This window comes from Phragmites australis, chromosome 22 (genome assembly GCF_958298935.1).
Source record: "Phragmites australis chromosome 22, lpPhrAust1.1, whole genome shotgun sequence".
Classification (NCBI taxonomy): domain Eukaryota; kingdom Viridiplantae; phylum Streptophyta; class Magnoliopsida; order Poales; family Poaceae; genus Phragmites; species Phragmites australis.
In genome coordinates, this window is record NC_084942.1 from 23,293,285 (window position 1) to 23,309,613 (window position 16,329).

General features: G+C 47.6%; 3 protein-coding genes across 6 annotated transcripts; 1 reads left to right on the plus strand and 2 right to left on the minus strand.

Moving 5' to 3' along the window:
* Window positions 1-68: 68 nt before the first annotated feature.
* LOC133905501 (uncharacterized) lies at window positions 69-5,597 on the minus strand. Of its 2 annotated transcripts, none has more exons than XM_062347307.1 (15): window positions 5,433-5,597; window positions 4,683-4,858; window positions 3,898-3,971; window positions 3,689-3,806; window positions 3,498-3,568; window positions 3,246-3,411; window positions 2,973-3,172; window positions 2,528-2,739; window positions 2,352-2,447; window positions 1,846-1,964; window positions 1,564-1,665; window positions 1,366-1,475; window positions 1,194-1,281; window positions 663-859; window positions 69-585 (listed from the first exon to the last, which is right to left on the minus strand). In XM_062347307.1, exons 2-15 carry the CDS (start codon window positions 4,782-4,784, stop codon window positions 384-386), a joined length of 1,857 nt encoding a protein of 618 aa, XP_062203291.1. In that variant the 5' UTR covers window positions 4,785-4,858; window positions 5,433-5,597; the 3' UTR covers window positions 69-383. The 2 variants fall into 2 exon arrangements, with proteins under 2 accessions (XP_062203291.1, XP_062203290.1); XM_062347306.1 differs by having other exon boundaries at window positions 3,498-3,580.
* A 920-nt stretch (window positions 5,598-6,517) lies between these two features.
* Window positions 6,518-12,371, minus strand: LOC133904357 (probable serine/threonine protein kinase IRE). Of its 3 annotated transcripts, XM_062345825.1 has the most exons (16): window positions 12,269-12,371; window positions 11,952-12,011; window positions 10,460-11,878; window positions 10,070-10,365; window positions 9,713-9,956; window positions 9,526-9,618; window positions 9,289-9,429; window positions 8,844-9,141; window positions 8,638-8,723; window positions 8,320-8,408; window positions 8,106-8,157; window positions 7,955-8,011; window positions 7,666-7,842; window positions 7,443-7,523; window positions 7,202-7,325; window positions 6,519-7,126 (listed from the first exon to the last, which is right to left on the minus strand). In XM_062345825.1, the coding sequence occupies exons 2-15, from the start codon at window positions 11,955-11,957 to the stop codon at window positions 7,245-7,247; spliced, it is 3,120 nt and encodes a 1,039-aa protein (XP_062201809.1). In that variant the 5' UTR covers window positions 11,958-12,011; window positions 12,269-12,371; the 3' UTR covers window positions 6,519-7,126; window positions 7,202-7,244. The 3 variants fall into 3 exon arrangements, 2 of the variants coding, with proteins under 2 accessions (XP_062201807.1, XP_062201809.1); XM_062345823.1 differs by having other exon boundaries at window positions 6,518-7,325; XR_009907463.1 differs by lacking the exons at window positions 6,519-7,126; window positions 7,202-7,325; window positions 7,443-7,523 and having other exon boundaries at window positions 7,768-7,842; window positions 7,955-8,016.
* Window positions 12,372-12,770: 399 nt separating this feature from the next.
* On the plus strand, window positions 12,771-13,454 carry LOC133904630 (uncharacterized). Its single transcript, XM_062346098.1, has one exon. The coding sequence runs from the start codon at window positions 12,771-12,773 to the stop codon at window positions 13,242-13,244; it is 474 nt and encodes a 157-aa protein (XP_062202082.1). The 3' UTR covers window positions 13,245-13,454.
* The last annotated feature ends 2,875 nt before the right edge of the window (window positions 13,455-16,329 follow it).

The following is a 16,329-nucleotide window of genomic DNA, read 5'->3' on the forward strand; positions in this document are numbered from 1 at the left end:
AACAAAGGTCTCTCACCAAATTTTAAGCCAGCGAAAAACAAACAACAGGGGTAAACCAGATTGCAAGAGACTGGATGCAAGAATTGTTCTTCTCTTTTTTCAGAACCAGTGCTCCATAAATTACCATCCAAGCGCAAGAGATCCTGTATGATAATTCACACAGGCTCCAAGGCTCCAAAATTACAAAAACACCTGTAGATGATACACAGCAAGTTTTACAAAATGCAGCAGTCCAAGTTTCAGGATTCTTTGACGTGGAGGCTGCACAGACAGCAAAAAAAGCCACCTTCTTCTCCCGCTGAACAGAAGTGGTTGCACTCGCACAGAAGAACCACCCTCCCTTCTCGCTCGGCTACTATGTTTCGGGGTGTTGCGGCTCGAGTTCACACGGTCGTGTACGCGACGTACTCGCCGTCCGTGTAGCTGAGGCGCCGAAGCGAGGCGGAGTGCAAGGACGGAACCAGCACAGCGTCAGGGACGCCGAACGATGCACGACCGTCGGAGGGCGGCGCCTCAGGCGGAGCGTTCGTGCCCATGGAGTTGAGGGCAACGTTCAAGCCCATCGACGACGGCTCAGTAGCGATTCTGCGAGAAACGGAGGAAATTTAGCTCATAACTAGGGGTCCCAACAGGCGACATCAGGGAGGGGGGAATGCGCGTACGTTAGATCGAAGCTTGCGTCTGAGCTCATAGCAGCGCAGATTCCAGAGACAACCCATGGTGGAAGAACCGCGTCCTTTATCTCCAAGCTGTAGCAGATATTGCCCGTCGAAGGAGCAAAGGCTGATCCCAGCTCGGTGTCAAACCCACCGGAATAGAGCAGCCCCGTATCAGCTTTCCTCATCTCCCTGCATTTCACCTGCAAAATGCATGAATTCAGATGATCAGATTTTCAAATCAAGCCTTACAGTTATGCAATGCAGCTTATGACAAATAGACATATCAAAATTGCACGTTCCATTAGGAACCAAAACGATTTTAAAAAAAACCCCATGATGTGGCAGATTCAAAATCAGGTAGATGTCAAAGCAATAAGGACTTCTGCATGAACCAGGTTGCATCTATAATAGTGAGCCACATTAACAAGGTTTTTTTCATAAAACACTTGAAGACTTAAAGTTGTCTTGTAACAAAAAAAAAGGACCTCAAAAAGAGCAGGGGTAAAATAAAGAAGACTACAGAAATAAGATGACCTCTGGAATATGTAGACAGCCATTTTGAAATGGCTGCGGTGAATATAAGACTGGGACGTCTGCAGCAGATAAAGAGTTCAGCAAGGACCTGAAGAATCACAAGATCAGATTATACAGGGAAACTTTTGAGGGAAACAAGAATGAGATAAGGCAATATTAAGAAGCACCCTACTTGTAGTTCAACAAAACATCATATAAGCCGTGAACGCTCTCCTTGCCAGTAAAAGAAAGGAGTGACTGTGTGGTGTTGTCCACATCAGATAAAGCATCTAAATGGAGTGCCTGCAAGTTCAATGATTGTATTTTTTACAACCGGTCGGTGCCTGCAAGCATCTAAATCAAACCAAGGAAAATTGGAAGGAAATTAAACCTGGCCCAGATTGCGCCTTTGGATTTCTGAAAGTTCAATAAGGTCATCTTCAGTAACCTGCTCCACTTCAGCATTGCAAAGAGGCATAGAAAAGCAGACACCCTACAACAATGCAAAGTCATATGGTTACAATGATGAACCTAGCAAACAACATGATTTCAAAGCTGGTACGAAACTCAAAAACAAGTTAGTTTGGCTTGGATTGTCTCCGCTACTTTGATGCAATTAATCCTGTGGAAATGGTACTGAAATAGAAAAAAAAAATCAAAAAGAACAACTCACATATTTCCGTAGTAATGAGCGTAGGCCACGTGTAGATTGTGATAAGTAGGCACTACAGGACTGCTTTTTCTCCAAACACTTTCCACCGATGAAGAGAGCAACAAATTGTGTCGTATAAACTAGGACAACAAAGGTTAGACATAGAACAATAGTCCAATTGAACGATAAAATTCAGAAATGCCAAGGCACACAAAATGGATCTGCAGATGAAGGTGGCCTTGAGCAAAATGTATCAGCATGTGCTCATTCATATTTCGAAGAAAGCGCAAGGCACACAGAAATTCGTATTGTTTACTGAATTACTAATGGAAATGCAACTTCCCTGCATGTAGAAAATAGAAATGCAGTTCGTTGCATACCATAGAGAAACGGTAGGTATTTGCATAAATTATAGTGAGCTACTGCATTTTTGTAACAAAAAGAACATTGCGTTATTTTTTTGTGCATATAGGCATACATATATAGTGGAACAAACAAATAATATGAGTTCTGTGGAGTAAGGGTACCATAAAATATATTCAACATATTCTTCCGGAGCATGTAGTAAAGATTCTGAAACGAATCTTCCCAGTCCTGATGCCTTTTGAGAAGAAAGTCGCTTTCTACATGGCAGAAGAATAAACCACTTGTACAGAATTATGTCCACAAAAAGAAAAATGAATAATTCAGGTCTTGTAACTACCTCCTCGTGCAGTTGATGAGAGCATGACAGATATGATGGAAGAAGGCAACAATGATTGCGGATATACCCATGATTGTAGTGCCTTCGAGAACAAGAACTCCTTTTTGCTCTCAGGTCTTGGGCACTCTAAATTTTGACACCCACGACGACAGCTCTGAGCAATGGCTCCAGTGATGCTGCTCCTACCAAAACTTGTATTGAGCTTGTGACACCTGTTACAAGCAATAGGAGTTATTGACAGTCAGTATTTTGCAAGTCAGTACTGCATCCTAAGAGGCTATAATTGGCACATAATCATTTGTCAAATATACTTTTCAGAATGCCAATTGAGGATATGTCACAGGTTCAAGCAAAATAGACACAGGAGATTTCTTAGGAGTATGATTTCCAACTGGCAAAGTTTGAAGACAAAAGAGAAATGCAAAAGAAGCTAGTGCGCACCCACCATTTCACAGACGATGATGAAACAAACTGCAAAGTAGTTTTCAAGGTAAAATCCAAAGGAGCTCTTTTTCCTGGAATGGTGATCTTAGAAGGGCACATGTCTGATGACTTCAGCACAGCATCACCAACTTGTACGTTAGGGGCATTGAGCCTAGAAACCACAAAAGAATCACGAGCTCCAAACCCTTTCAATACTTTTTCCTATCATAAGGCATTAAAAATATTAGCCGACATGGAAACATATACTAAACAGCAAAAGATGAATGATTATTACCATATCAAATTTGTTAGAACCAGTCTGCTTCTCATCGCCAACATGAAGCTCAGATACACTCCGCAAAGCATTTTCACTGCATTTCTCAACTTTCTTGAAACCTGGTTTTGCCGCCTCCGTCGTTGATGGAACAGAAGACTCCAACTTAGCAGAGTCACCATGACCACTGAAATGATAAACAAATCAAAAAAGAGCTTGAACGTGATAGGCAAAAAAAAACATGCACCTAAAGTTCCAGAGTCAAATCATTACCATGGAAGTGAAGATGATGCAAAATTTGAAGTCGTCGTAGCATCAACAGACTTAGGAACCTTATCATTATTCTGCAAGGTATCCTACAGGATGTTACATTTAGGACCGAACCAATTATCCAACGTGATGCCTTAAAAGACTTATTGAGCATCAATAAGTACATCAAAATGATTAACATCTCAAACTCTAACCTTACAATTTTCCTTTCCAAGGTTTCTTGGTTTTTTCACAGGGAACACCTCCGTAACACGAGTGTTGATGTATTTGGATATCTTTTGTTGTTCTGTATTCCGAAGTCCATTGCTTGACCTACAACCACACAAGATAGTTGTCACCTTTGTCAGGGAAAAACATTAGAGCCTAAGAGGACCATCACCAAGGTTAATTACAAGGAAGCTACCTATCAAATGCAGTAGAAGGCGGTAACTGATCATTCGCTGGCTTTTCAGAAGTGTGCCGCTTCAATTGCTCACCCTGCAACAAATAATTATTGACATATTTTCAGTGTTTATCTGCACTCAGTACTATATTATGCTTACAATAAGATGTGGAATATTCAGTGTTACTGTGCATCTATGTAATGTTCATCTGCAACTCTGTGGTATACGATGCTTACTTTAGGACGTGTTCAAGTAGCAGTGTTTAGTCAGGTTCCTGTGCGGGCTGTCCTCAACATCAACAAATCAAATATGGTGACAAAACATGCATGATGCATTTCCCTCGTATTTCCTATATCTAGCATGGTTATCCAAAATTGCATTTGAAGTGATAATCCAGTCAGATTTTATTCAATCAGCTATATAACCAAGAACGATAAATATCACTTAGATGGCACGCTATGTGCTTGTACATTGAGGACGAATTTGAACTAGACCGATGCAAAATAACAAAGCTAATTCATTAACATTGGGGCAATCCCTTAGAAAGCATGGCAATAAGGATATGGACTACAGAAGGTCGTATTAAATAGCACATTTCTATCACATTTAAGCTCACATAGACTATTAACAGGTGTAACATTTCAGGAATGACTGGAAACATTGTGGTATGGCGATCCGTTTTGGAATTTGTTGCGATGGCATTCACATTTCACGAAGCATTTGATCCGGTTGCATGTTCCTCGTGACAATAAAGTAACCATTGTTGAACCTAATAACCTATAGAGGAAGGGAAGCAAGGCATTACTCTCAGTTCCGAGGGTGTCTTCCTCTTCATCCTTGGAACCACCGTCTGCCTCCCAATCAATGAGCCACCACTCAGAGCGGATTCAACAGCAGCCTGCGCCATTATAAAATCCAATCCTCTATCCCCACATGTCTCCGTCTACCTCGTCGCCTACCCCTACCTTTCACTCCCTGAACCTACACAAGAAGAATAATATAACAAAAGCATAAACTTGGAGATGGTTTGCTTCTCGTTGTAGAATGAAATGAGGAGGTATACACATCGTAAACCCAGTCAAAGGATTTCTTTTATAGAAGTACTATATAGATAGGCGGGCATACTGGATCTGACCCCTAAATCACAGAAATACCCTAAAACCAGATCGCGCCTAAAATGGGGACGAAGGTGCGTTGCGGCATTCGCCGATAGACGCTGTCGAGCGCCGATCCCGTGGCCGCGCGGTGCGCTCCGCCTCCACCGCCGCGGGACCGGCGGCGCCCAACCAGGGCCGTAAGGGCGGCCGCGGGAGCGAGGCTAGGGTTTGGAGGCTGGTACAGTAGGAAGAGGAAGCGACGGCGGCGGGGTGGGTAGAGGAGGCGGAGCAGCGGCGATGCGGGAGCACGGGGGGCAGCCGCGGCGGGCGGGCGGGCGGGCGAGGGGGGCGCGGTGGATCGGGGGCGCCGATGGCGATGCGGGTGGGGAGCCCACCGCGAGGAAGAGCACGAGATAGATGTGCGTCTTGCGATGAGGACTGAGAGAGCGGTGACTGACCTGAAGCCGGGGAGGGGATGAGGGCGCCCGCGGGGCGCGGGAGACGGAGATGGGGATGGTGAGGAGGGCAGAGAAAGGTGGAGGAGGGAGGGATTTGAAAAGGCGGAGAAGCGGCTGTGCTGTGCTGTCCCTGTGCCTGGGGGGTTGCAGGAGGGAGGGATTGGGAACCCCCGGGAGCCCAAAATTTTTGGGGGTTTTGAGTTTTGAACCCCCGCCAGCGAGGGAGCTTTCTGCAAACGAAAATTTCCCTCCAGGCGGCACCCTGGGCTGGGCCGTGGGTGATCATGGGCCTGCAAAACTAGTTTCGTTTCGGTCCAATTCGTGTCAAGAGATCGCGACGGGCCGGCAGCTCGGCAACGGAATCAAGGCCTATTGCGGGATTTTTTCTCGAATTCTGTGTTTTTCCTGTCAAATTGAACTGATTTCCATAAAATTCTTATATCATTTTTATGAAATTCCTATGTTCCAAAGAAGCTCTAAGTATATTTTTATAACAAGTATAGGAAAAAGTTTATTTTGACTCCCTGAACTCTTGGTCGGGTCCAATTTTCCTTTTTAAATCAAAAAATTAGATATTGAAGCTCACGGAACAATTGAAACCGGTTGTTTTTCTCCCCGAGTGGGTTGGACAGTGGTTTCATCCGATGTGGCGCGTGACAACTATCCTCGTTGGCACATACCACTCGCTAAGGTAGCCAGCCGCATTGATTAAAACACGCCGAACCAAATCAAGTCACCATTGACGCGTCATTCCCCATCTCACCCTAAAATCCTATCTGTTTGTCACAAGTGGTAGGCGGTGGCAGCAACGACACAAAGGGAGATTGAGGCGGCGGGTGGATGAAATTGGCTCAGTACACGGTGAGTTCAATGAGCATTAGCTTATTGAAGCACTTCGGGTTATCCTCGGTGCTTAAAACTATTATTATATCAATCCCTGTATCAGTCGCTAGCAATTAAAAGTCTTACAACATATGATATCATAGTCATACAAAATGAGGGGCGGTGAAATAGCACCATTAGCATAATAAAACATACAACACTACACAGCAGTGCACAAACACAAAGGTCCACGACATCAGAGTACGCAACAGAGATAGCATGATGAACACATCACTCCACATGCAATTCGGATGCGGGTGTGATCAAGCCTACTCGCCAGCATCACTGTCTATCTCGTTGAAGTCCGGATCGTCCTCTGAAAGCACAAGCTGCTATCGAGTAGTTAACAGTGGAATCATTGGAAGTTAACACTGTAAAAAGCACCAAACAATTCAATTCCGCATCATTTACAGGTTTTAGAAGGAAAAAAAAAGAAGAAGATTTACAGTTCTATCTGTTGTGGCATCTCTCTACAGACAAGGTACATATCTCATTGCCTATGTATCTACAGCCAGTTGCCAGAGAATTACAACAGTGGATACCATACCAATCCGATCTTATATGGTAATGGTCTCTGTGCTAGCTATCACTTATTTGCATTGTGCTTCTCATCCTTCAGGTGAAGAAGCTTCCATGTAACTCTTCATCTCACCAGTAATTCTTGTCATTCGGCTTGCACTTGACCATAAAAACTGGCTCTTAATCTGCTCACTGACTGGGCAAACAAGCTCCAGACGAGACGTGCAGGTTCATTGCCACACACCATCACTGTTCAAAGCCTGCTGAGGAGTTTCAGTTTCTGACTTACAAAACTGAAGAACAGTACAGTATTAGTTCTTCTCATTGTTGAACAAGAAACATTCAGCAGATTACCAATGGGACACTACCTATCTTGTTGGGGTAATATGCTGCTTTAGTGCATGCATGCTCTCAAGATTTTGAAGACTGCAAAGGATCCTCGTTGTGTTTTGTTATCAGATCGTAGTTCATCGACGCTAACTGGGAGATGTTCTGCAGGTCACAAAAAGGAAGGCAAAAAGTTCAGTCACCAAGGACAAGGTTCAAACGTTGGAGGCGGTTCCAGATTAAAAAAATGTTAACAGTAAGAAATTCAGATAATGGTTTTACCTTGAATGAGAAGTTGCTGAATGAATACTTCACCGACAGCGATGGCGCTCCGAATTCTTCCATGCTACCACACTCATCACCCTGACCATTTTTCGCGCTCAAAAGATAAATTAAAACCCCATGAGGTGATAATTGATCAGTGCTACGAAATGACTTGAACATCTGAATCACAAGGGGAAATTAATTAATCAAGAGGGATCAGATTATGATCTAGCACACATACATCTTCTTCGTAGTCACAGCTCTGTGGGCTGCTGCCGCAGCTCATGCTGCTGGTCTCACTCCTGTCGTCGTACTCGTTGCAGGCCGCATTGACATGCTCGTCGGCGCTGCCCCAGGCGTGGCGGCAGGCGAAGTAGCTCGTGTCGTACTCATCATCTGTAGAAGGGATAAATGCAACCTACAAAGAAGAAGAACATAGTAAGTGACTGACTCTTTGGAGGCAGTTTCTTGAGCTGCCTGAATTTTTGTAGTGTTGTGCAGCAGCAACAGCAGTCTAAATCATATATAACCTTTTGTCTGGCAAGCATGTCCCAGTTGATGTCTTTGAAGAACGGATGAGCCTTTACCTGCTCTAATAGCGTATTTCAGTTAGTGTAGTGTACATAAGAGATATGGTCTTTGAAGAAGAAAATATGAAATAAGAACAAGCAAAAAGAGTACCTCTCCAGCACCTGTTGCGCCTAATCTTTGCACTGGGTTTTCGATGAGCAACCTGGTATGAAAACAAAATGAGTTGAAATAACATTTTCAGCATGGGAGGTCTAATTAGCGCATTTAAATGTAATTCTAACATAAAATGCTGATGAAAGAAATGCATAATTACATTTGACAAATAGCAATTTTCCCCCAAAACAACATTTTCTTTTTGACTTACTTATCAATCAAGTCATATGCTTCAAAACTCAGTTCCTCTGGTACATGTGGCCACGGTATTTCCCGATTCATTATATTGTCAAATATTATCTGCCAGGGATCAATATTGTCAATTAATATAATTGCAGAAAATACCATTCGGAAGCATAATCAACACGCCGAATTCATAAAAAAACTCGATGGTATATGTAATCTTCCCCTTTTTCAGTAAATCAAGCATATTCCTCATTATATACTTTCACTTCTGAATTTTTATTGCACCACCTTTGTCTGAATATTCCACATTCTTAATCATACAATTGGACAATTGGTGTTCTACCTGCGGGTGCTCAGCATTGAACGGAGGAATTCCCACAAGAAGCTCAAAGAGGATGATGCCAACTGACCACCAATCTGCAGTTGGACCTGCACGAAAAAGAAACAGAAAGAATGTCAGTGAATGTGAATCTCACATAACATTTCTCTATTGAATGGAGCAAAAGATGAAAGAAAGAAAGAAAGCAGCAGTGGATGACGAAGACGAACCATGGGTCATGCCCAGCAGTATCTCGGGGGCCAAGTAGTCAGGAGTGCCCACGGCTGTCTGCCTCTGCCTCTGCTCCCGCTTCAGAGCTCGCTGCTCTGCATCTGTCGGCTGATGGTCACCCACCAGAGCGCTGCTCACATCTGGCCCGGACAGATCGTCCGTGCTGTTGATCAGACCAACTTTTGACAGCCCGAAATCAGTCAGCTTTATATGGCCATCACGAGAGATCAACAGGTTGTCAGGCTTCAGATCACGGTGGATCACATTCATAGAATGCAGGTACTCCAGTGCAAGAACCTGCAGACAGAAATTAAATGGCTACAATTTCAGAATTTTAAAAAGAAAGGCTAAGGATAGAGAGATCATCGATCTATGTTTTCTCCTGCGTGACAGTCACAGGAAAATCACAGGATTGGCAAGAAAAATGTCTCACTGGAAACTCACAAGTTCAGCAATGTAGGTTCTTGCCATGTCTTCGTCCAGGCAACCCAGGTTCCTGAGCAGGGAGTAGAGGTCTCCCCCGTTGATGTACTCCATGACGAGATAGAGGTTTTCCCTACATGTGAAGGAGTAGAAAAATCGGACCTGTCCATTACCAGATTTTCAGTTAAGCGACAGGTGATGATTTCAGCAGCACAGCACAGCACGCCGATCGTGTGCTCAAGAGAAGAGGCTGCTCACCACGAACGGGTTGCGCGCCGAGATGAGGATGTCGCGCTCCGCCAGGATGCCCTCCACCGCGTTCTTCCGGATCATGTCCGCTTTCTTCAGCACCTGCAATGCGTCCACCTCCACGGCGATGGTGTCAACTACGTCTGGTATGGTTTACCTGTCATCTAGGACATGGACATGGTCTCTGCATACGCACCTTGATGGCGAAGAGGTCTCCAGTTACCCTCTTCTTGGCGAGGAAGACGCGTCCGAACGCGCCGCGGCTGATGGGCTTTATGATCTCGAAGTCCTCGATCGACGTCCGGTCCTTGAATTTCACATTCAGCGCCTGGCTCGTTCTTGAGCTCACACTGCTCTCCATGGGCCCGTCCTCATCGATCGGACCCAACGGATCGGTGTTCATGTCGTCGATTTGCCCACACAGCTGCATAAATTTCTCCCTGAAAGATCGAGGCCGATCACAATGTCAACAGCACGATCAAGATTTATTTCTACTTGGCTCTGTGGCATCGAAAGATCTCGACTTCGGCAAGCAATTGTAGTAAGATCTTACTGTAGTAGCTTGGCGATCCGTCGTCCGAACGTCTCGACGACGAGGGCGTCGACCTTCCTCGTGTCGATGACGGCGTTGAGGTCCTCGAGGTAGGAGCTGAGGTCCTCCAGCGAGCTGTACTCGGAGTTCTTGATGCTCTCGATGCCACGAGCGATGGCCAGCAGGCTCTCGATCTGCTGGTAGTTCTCGAGCTCCGCGAACCCCTTGTGCTTCGTCAGCTGCGACTCCGCGTGGCTGGTCCGTGGCGTCAGCAATGGCGACTGCGGCAGGCTCCCCGACGCCGGCGTCAGCGCCCCCTGCCGAGTTCATTCATGGACATGACACGATGGTCAGAAGAGGAGAGCTCGTGACCGTCTGATTTGGAGTGGACGGCTAGGATGGAATGGCTACCTCTGAGAAGAGCTCGGTCGACGGCGCGGTCAGCAAGTGGGACAAATTGTCGTGGTCGGCGTTGGAGTTGGACACGTCGGACTCCGTCGGCGACGACGTGCTCGCCCTGCCGCCGTCGATCTCCGTCGCGGCGGCGGGGGCGTGGGGGCTCCGGTACTCGAAGCAGGTGAGCACGCGGTCGAGCACCTCGGCGACCCGCAGCAGGCGCTGGTCGGCGCTGAGGCCCTTGGCGTCGCAGCGGTCGGCGAGCGTGCACACCACGAAGTGGCCCTCGGCGCACGCCATGGGGATCTCGAAGTCGCAGATGCGGCAGATCATCCGCGGCTTCCCGTCCACGATGATCTGCTGCGCCTCCGGGTACTCGGACGGGATCGCCAGCTGCAGCGCCGCGTCGCCCAGGCACGCCAGCCCGTCCGGGTGGATGCTCGCGGCGTCGACGCGCTCCACGATCTCGTCCACGGTCACCTTGCTGTTCCGGGTGATCACCTTCTTCTTCGTCGGGGTGTCGTCGGCCACCTTGGTGGCGTCGACGGCGCCGGCGGTGGAATTCTTGTTGCCGTTGCTCTTGTTCTTCTCGGCGGGCGAGGGGAGCTTCTTCCAAGACGCCATCTTGCCGGTGGGTGAGTGGTCAGCGGCTGCGTCCCCGGAGAAGAGCCTCGCCGGGGAGAAGTCGACGGTGAGCTGCTTGTGCTCAAGCATCCGGCGGCGGATGAGCCGCTCCTTGAGCTCGGTGAGGCTGGAGGTGCTCTTGCGGCCGAGGTCCCCGGAGGCGCCGCCGGCGACGTGGAACGGGTAGAGTCCGAGGTCGCTGAGCTGGTGCAGGCCGAGCACGTGCTGCTTGTCGTCGTCGTCGTCGTAGCGGCATCCGCCGCCGGCCTCCTTGCGGAACTGCAGGAGGCGGGTGCATCGCGTGAGGATGAAGAGGATGCGGGTGTGCGCCTGCTTGGGCACGCCAGCGGCGAGCTCCTGGCGGCGGTCGTCGAGGCTCTGCACGATGCCCTCGCACCTGGTCCAGAACTCCTCGGGGCTCATCTCCGCGCACCGCTGCGCCACCACCAGCAGGTCCTCCAGCGCGACGCGCCACTCCTCCGGCTGCTCGCCCCGCGCCAGCGCGCCGACGAGGTCGCCCGCGAACACGCCGAGCTCGCAGTCCACCTCCTCCTTGAGCCGGATGAACTTGGTCCGGATGGCGCCGATGAACTCCTCGGGGGTGGTGCTGAGCCCCGCGCCGCGCACCAGCTTCCGCATGGCCGCTGGGACGCCCCCACGCGCGTTCAGCTCGTGCGAGAAGCTCTTCACTTCCGGCGCGCGCTTCCGGCGGCCGCTCGTGGCGCGCAGGATCGCGCGGAACCGCGGCGAGTCCATCTCCCGCCCGCCGTCCACCATCGCCGGCCGCCCCCGCGCGCCACCGCCGTCCTTCTGCGGATCAGACATAGCATCAAGCAAATGTGACGTACGTGCGTGGCCACCGCATTCCTCAATTATTATTTACCTCCATGATCGCAACGTGCGCGCAGGTCAACAAATTCCTCACCCGCCAGCATCTTACATGCTTCAAACAGATTGATAAAAATCGATCAACTTTATAAAATCGGATCAGATTGGCATTTGAACTGAACAAACGCAGATGGTATGGAAGGAGAGAAACCGCAGAATTTTGCAACAAAAATCGAAGACACACCATGGCGGTATCTCAAAGAACAGTTTCCATAACATTACATTTTTTTTAGCACGACGACTTAAAGTTCAAAATTCTCCTACCCAGCAGGAATATATATATGAAATCGAGTGCAATGGATTCATGCCTACCTGATAAAAAGGGAAGAAGAAGAAACCAATCGATCCGCTGCTAATTTTTCTCGAGATATGGAATACTGAGCTTTTCTTCTAGAATGAAAAGGGAGCTAATTTTAACATCAGGTGCCTACTGTTGTCAGAGCAGGAACTAAAAAGAGGGAGGGATAAAAGAATGTGTGGCCCCACATGTCAGCACCCCACCGGAAACGGGCGCCCCGTCCTCCATGGACATGGAGCGGACTAACGGGTTCCCAGCCGCGAAACCCGCGTGGATGGGTGGGACCCGAACCCGCTTTATATACGGCTCCCGCCTCGCGCATGCCGCAACCGCCTCCTCTCCGGTGCTCTCTGCCTGCGCGTATCCTCTCCCGGCCGGCCGGCCGGCCGTTTCACCTCCTCCGCCCGAATCTCGAAGTGATGGCGCCGCTCCCCGGTCTCTGACACGACGACGGCCGAGGCTAGGGTGCACCACCACGACCACCGGCGCGCCGCGTCGGCGTCGGCGTCCCCTGCCATGTCGGTGGAGGAGGACCGGCGCCTTCGGCGGTCCCCGCCGGTGGATATGCGGCCGGAGCGCGAGCGGCGGCGCGAGCGGGAGCAGCCGCGGTGCAGGGAGGTGGCGGGCGGGACGGCGGCCGAGTGCGCCGCCGTGTGCTGCTGCTTCCCGTGCGCCGTCGTCGAGCTCGTCGCCCTCTCCGCAGTGCGCGTGCCCGCCGCGCTCTGCCGCCGCGCCTTCCTCGCGAGGCGCCGGCGCCGGCGCGCCGCGGCCAAGAGGAAGGAGATGGAGGAGCTCCTCGCCGCAGACGCCGCCTCCCTCAGGTCTCGCGCCACCGCAGCGGCCAAGGCCAGCAAGAAGGCGGATGCGACGGAGCACTGGCCGGACATGCACTCGACGGGAGAGCTCGCCGAGGTGGAGAAGGAGGTCTGGGCCAGCTTCCAGGGCGCCGGTTTCTGGCGGAGCCCGTCGCAGCGCGAGGTCAGGAGGTGATCGCCGGCGCCGCCGTCTCTCCCTTATCCTTCGGTTTCTTGCACTCGACCCTTCGCCAACCCAACCCCCATAGGAAAAAGATGAACTTCTTGCGATCAATTGGTTGCAAATCACAACTACTGCTCCATTGCTCGCGTTTTTCTTTTTCCAATTTTTTGTCCAATGGGAGGAGAAAGATGTTGAGAAAAAACATAAATTTCTATGTTTCTTTTGGGCCCTTCTCTGTGCTAGACCGTCTGGTCCAATTGTCTTTTGGTCTCCAGGTTCATACGGTGCTGGATAAATGAGCTGGACATTGGTTCGGCTAGGGTAAACAAAAAGGAGAGAGCAGACAGATAGATGGCAGTAGCCGTATGCTGCGGTGACGGCGCCATTTCCATGCGGTTTCTTTGAGAGTCGTGGGTGGTGGAAGGCGCAGATGCCTCTATTGCTAGACCGGCGCTCTCTCTCTCCGGAGTGCAGAGGAAAATTTCTTCCTTTGATGTGGATTTGAATCCTCTCATTTTCTCTTGTTTTTTATATGATCTCCTTCTTCCTGCTACGATTCACCACCTCTGAGCCGAGCTGAGAGCTAATCAGTCTTTGGCTTTGGTGGTGCTATGGTTAAAGGGATTGACTGGAGGAGCATTTGTGTTGGATTTGACCGGAGCTGTGAATGTTGAGGCTCGCTCGCACGCGTCATGTGGTATGTACGATTTTGTATCTTCATCTTACTCATCGGTGATAACAGTGGCGAATAGGATTTCTAAGATATCGATCTTCAAGTCGTACCTTGCCTATATTGATTTGCTTTTAAGTGCATCTTACTATAAGTATTTCAATTTTACTTCTCTTTTCTATCTCTCTGGTCGGCTTGATTAAAATAAAATGCTCTGTTATATCCATGGTACACTGAAATTAGTAATGTGATCTAGTTTTTTTATCGACGCACATTAAACAACAAAAGAAACCATTTACGATTTGGGAAGCCAAGAGCAAACTCTGCTTCTTGATCGGCGCGCACTGTGCTAGTGTTCGTCTTCTTTTTCTTGTTCTGATTCTAATGGAGAAAGATTGATTTTCCCCCCGAGGTGGACTGTATATATTTACACACAATCAATGTTATATTGAAAATTAAACCTCTAAATCCAAAATAAAGTGTTAAAAAAGTTTCCTGATCCTCTAATTAAGGACTTCATCGTGCTGTTACGAGTGGAGTATATTCGTAAGCAACAGTAAATGTTAAGATCGATGGTAACCGTCATGCATCATCAGCGATTGCGACGTTACAACAGTAGTTAGTTATCCTAATGAACTCTTCAAACAAATTTAAATTAACTTCATTCATGGCATGCGTAGACTATGAGTATTTGGATGCATGGCTGCGCGTGAAATCCAAGTTACTCGTATGATTTTGAATGACAAGTAGACGCAGGAATTAAACGTGTATCCGTGTCTGACCCTTTTTCGAGGATGAATACAAATCTGTGGTCAATTCAAAGCGGCGTTGGTTCGACACTCCCTGATGCACATGATGGTAAAAAGTATATACAGTACGTGCCAGTCAAATTAATCGTCAAGTTCAGTGCAAATGATGGTCTTTGTTCACTCTTTAATTCTCTTTTATTTATTTTCTTCCAACTGATAAGCTTTGTTTTGTATCCGCCGGGCACCGTCTCATCTGAGGGGCTTGTTGGGCTCAATGCTGCAGCCGGGCCACAAGCCTGTTCAGGGCTTCGAGGGAAGACTCCTGCTTGGAAGCCCGTAAGGGTGTAGGCCCATTGACTTGAACAAACGATTTTTTTAAATAAATATGTACGATAGCGGTCTGTTATATTAATAAAAACGGATAGACAAATATTCTATATAAAATCATCCTAACCCTAACAGAAAGCTCCTCTCACGCTAAAAAGCGCTTAAGACCATCGCCAACGGATGAGGAGGTTTCTACTGCTACAATACCCCGAAAATACTGTAGCACTCGAATTTTCTCGAGAACAGATACGGTATCCAGTACTATATGTTGAGAAGAGAGAATCTGGTACTGTAAATAAAGAGTAGTATCTGTTGAAAATAGACTAGATAACACGTTCCGCCAAAAACGTAAACAGAGACTTCAAGAGGGACTTCGTCCTTGATAAGACGGATGATCCCAGCTGAGGCCAGCTCTTGTGGTAAAAGATGCACCGATTGTGTTATTTCTAAATCTCTCAGGAAGCAAGCAGAAGAAGAGACTTGATCGTTTTCTACAGGGTCTTACGTGCATTAGCATTAGCCATTGCCCGTCACTATTGATGCACGGAGTCTGATGGCAACCATTGACTTAGGTGAATTGCACGACACCTACTTTTGCTGACTCGATTGATCATGGAGTAAGAGGGAGAAAACGCGATCAGATTCTCCCGTCCATAATTATAGCGGCGAAGAAAACACACAAGTACCTACATCCATACTGTGTCAGCCGTCGTAAAAGACGAAAAGGCAGAGGTTTGTGACATAGAAACAACACATCAAAGGGTTAGTTTGGTAGGAATTTAGATCCTTCAAAAAACGTTTTGGTTGTGGGTTCTTTTTAAAATATTTTTTAACGATGGATTAGAATCATCTCTAGAAATCTAGGATGAACATGAAGGGGATAAATCTCGTCCCGTTTCAATTCATTTTCTATATTTTTCTCAACTATTTTTTGATTTTTGGACTTGCACGGAAATGTGATAAAAACGGTTTTGCTATTTTCTCGACCGTATTGTCGATATCTCATTTTTAATCGGGAATTTTCTATTTTTTCAATTGAGGTCAAACTTCACACATCACAATGTAGCCACAGGCAAAGCATGACCAGCCAGCCCAAACATCACTTAAAAGACAATAATATCGTCTAGAGGGGATGTGAATATGCGTTTTTGAAAATTTCATTCAATAGTTGGGCTAAACTTGCAGTAAAAATAAAACAATAATTTTTTTCATAAATAAAAAACTTAAATATAATAGACTCAACTAGTGCACAATCACCTTAAATAAATGTGAATATTACAACCTTAGAGTGGTAAGGATTATTCAAATCTAGTAAGATATTCAAAATACTTTAATCAGAAGGTTCAATACT

Excerpts from the sequence above, each read along its gene's own strand:
- LOC133905501 (XM_062347306.1), bottom strand. The coding sequence starts at position 4,784 with ATGGCGCAGGCTGCTGTTGAATCCGCTCTGAGTGGTGGCTCATTGATT. Across the intron at positions 3,972-4,682 it reads AGACACCCTCGGAACTGAGA|GGTGAGCAATTGAAGCGGCA; the intron begins GTAATGCCTTGC and ends TATTTGTTGCAG. Across the intron at positions 2,448-2,527 it reads CTCATCAACTGCACGAGGAG|AAAGCGACTTTCTTCTCAAA; the intron begins GTAGTTACAAGA and ends TCTGCCATGTAG.
- LOC133904357 (XM_062345823.1), bottom strand. Across the intron at positions 9,619-9,712 it reads GAGACCTCTTCGCCATCAAG|GTGCTGAAGAAAGCGGACAT; the intron begins GTGCGTATGCAG and ends GACGCATTGCAG. Across the intron at positions 7,524-7,665 it reads GCTGTGACTACGAAGAAGAT|GGTGATGAGTGTGGTAGCAT; the intron begins GTATGTGTGCTA and ends AAAAATGGTCAG.
- LOC133904630 (XM_062346098.1), top strand. The coding sequence starts at position 12,771 with ATGTCGGTGGAGGAGGACCGGCGCCTTCGGCGGTCCCCGCCGGTGGAT.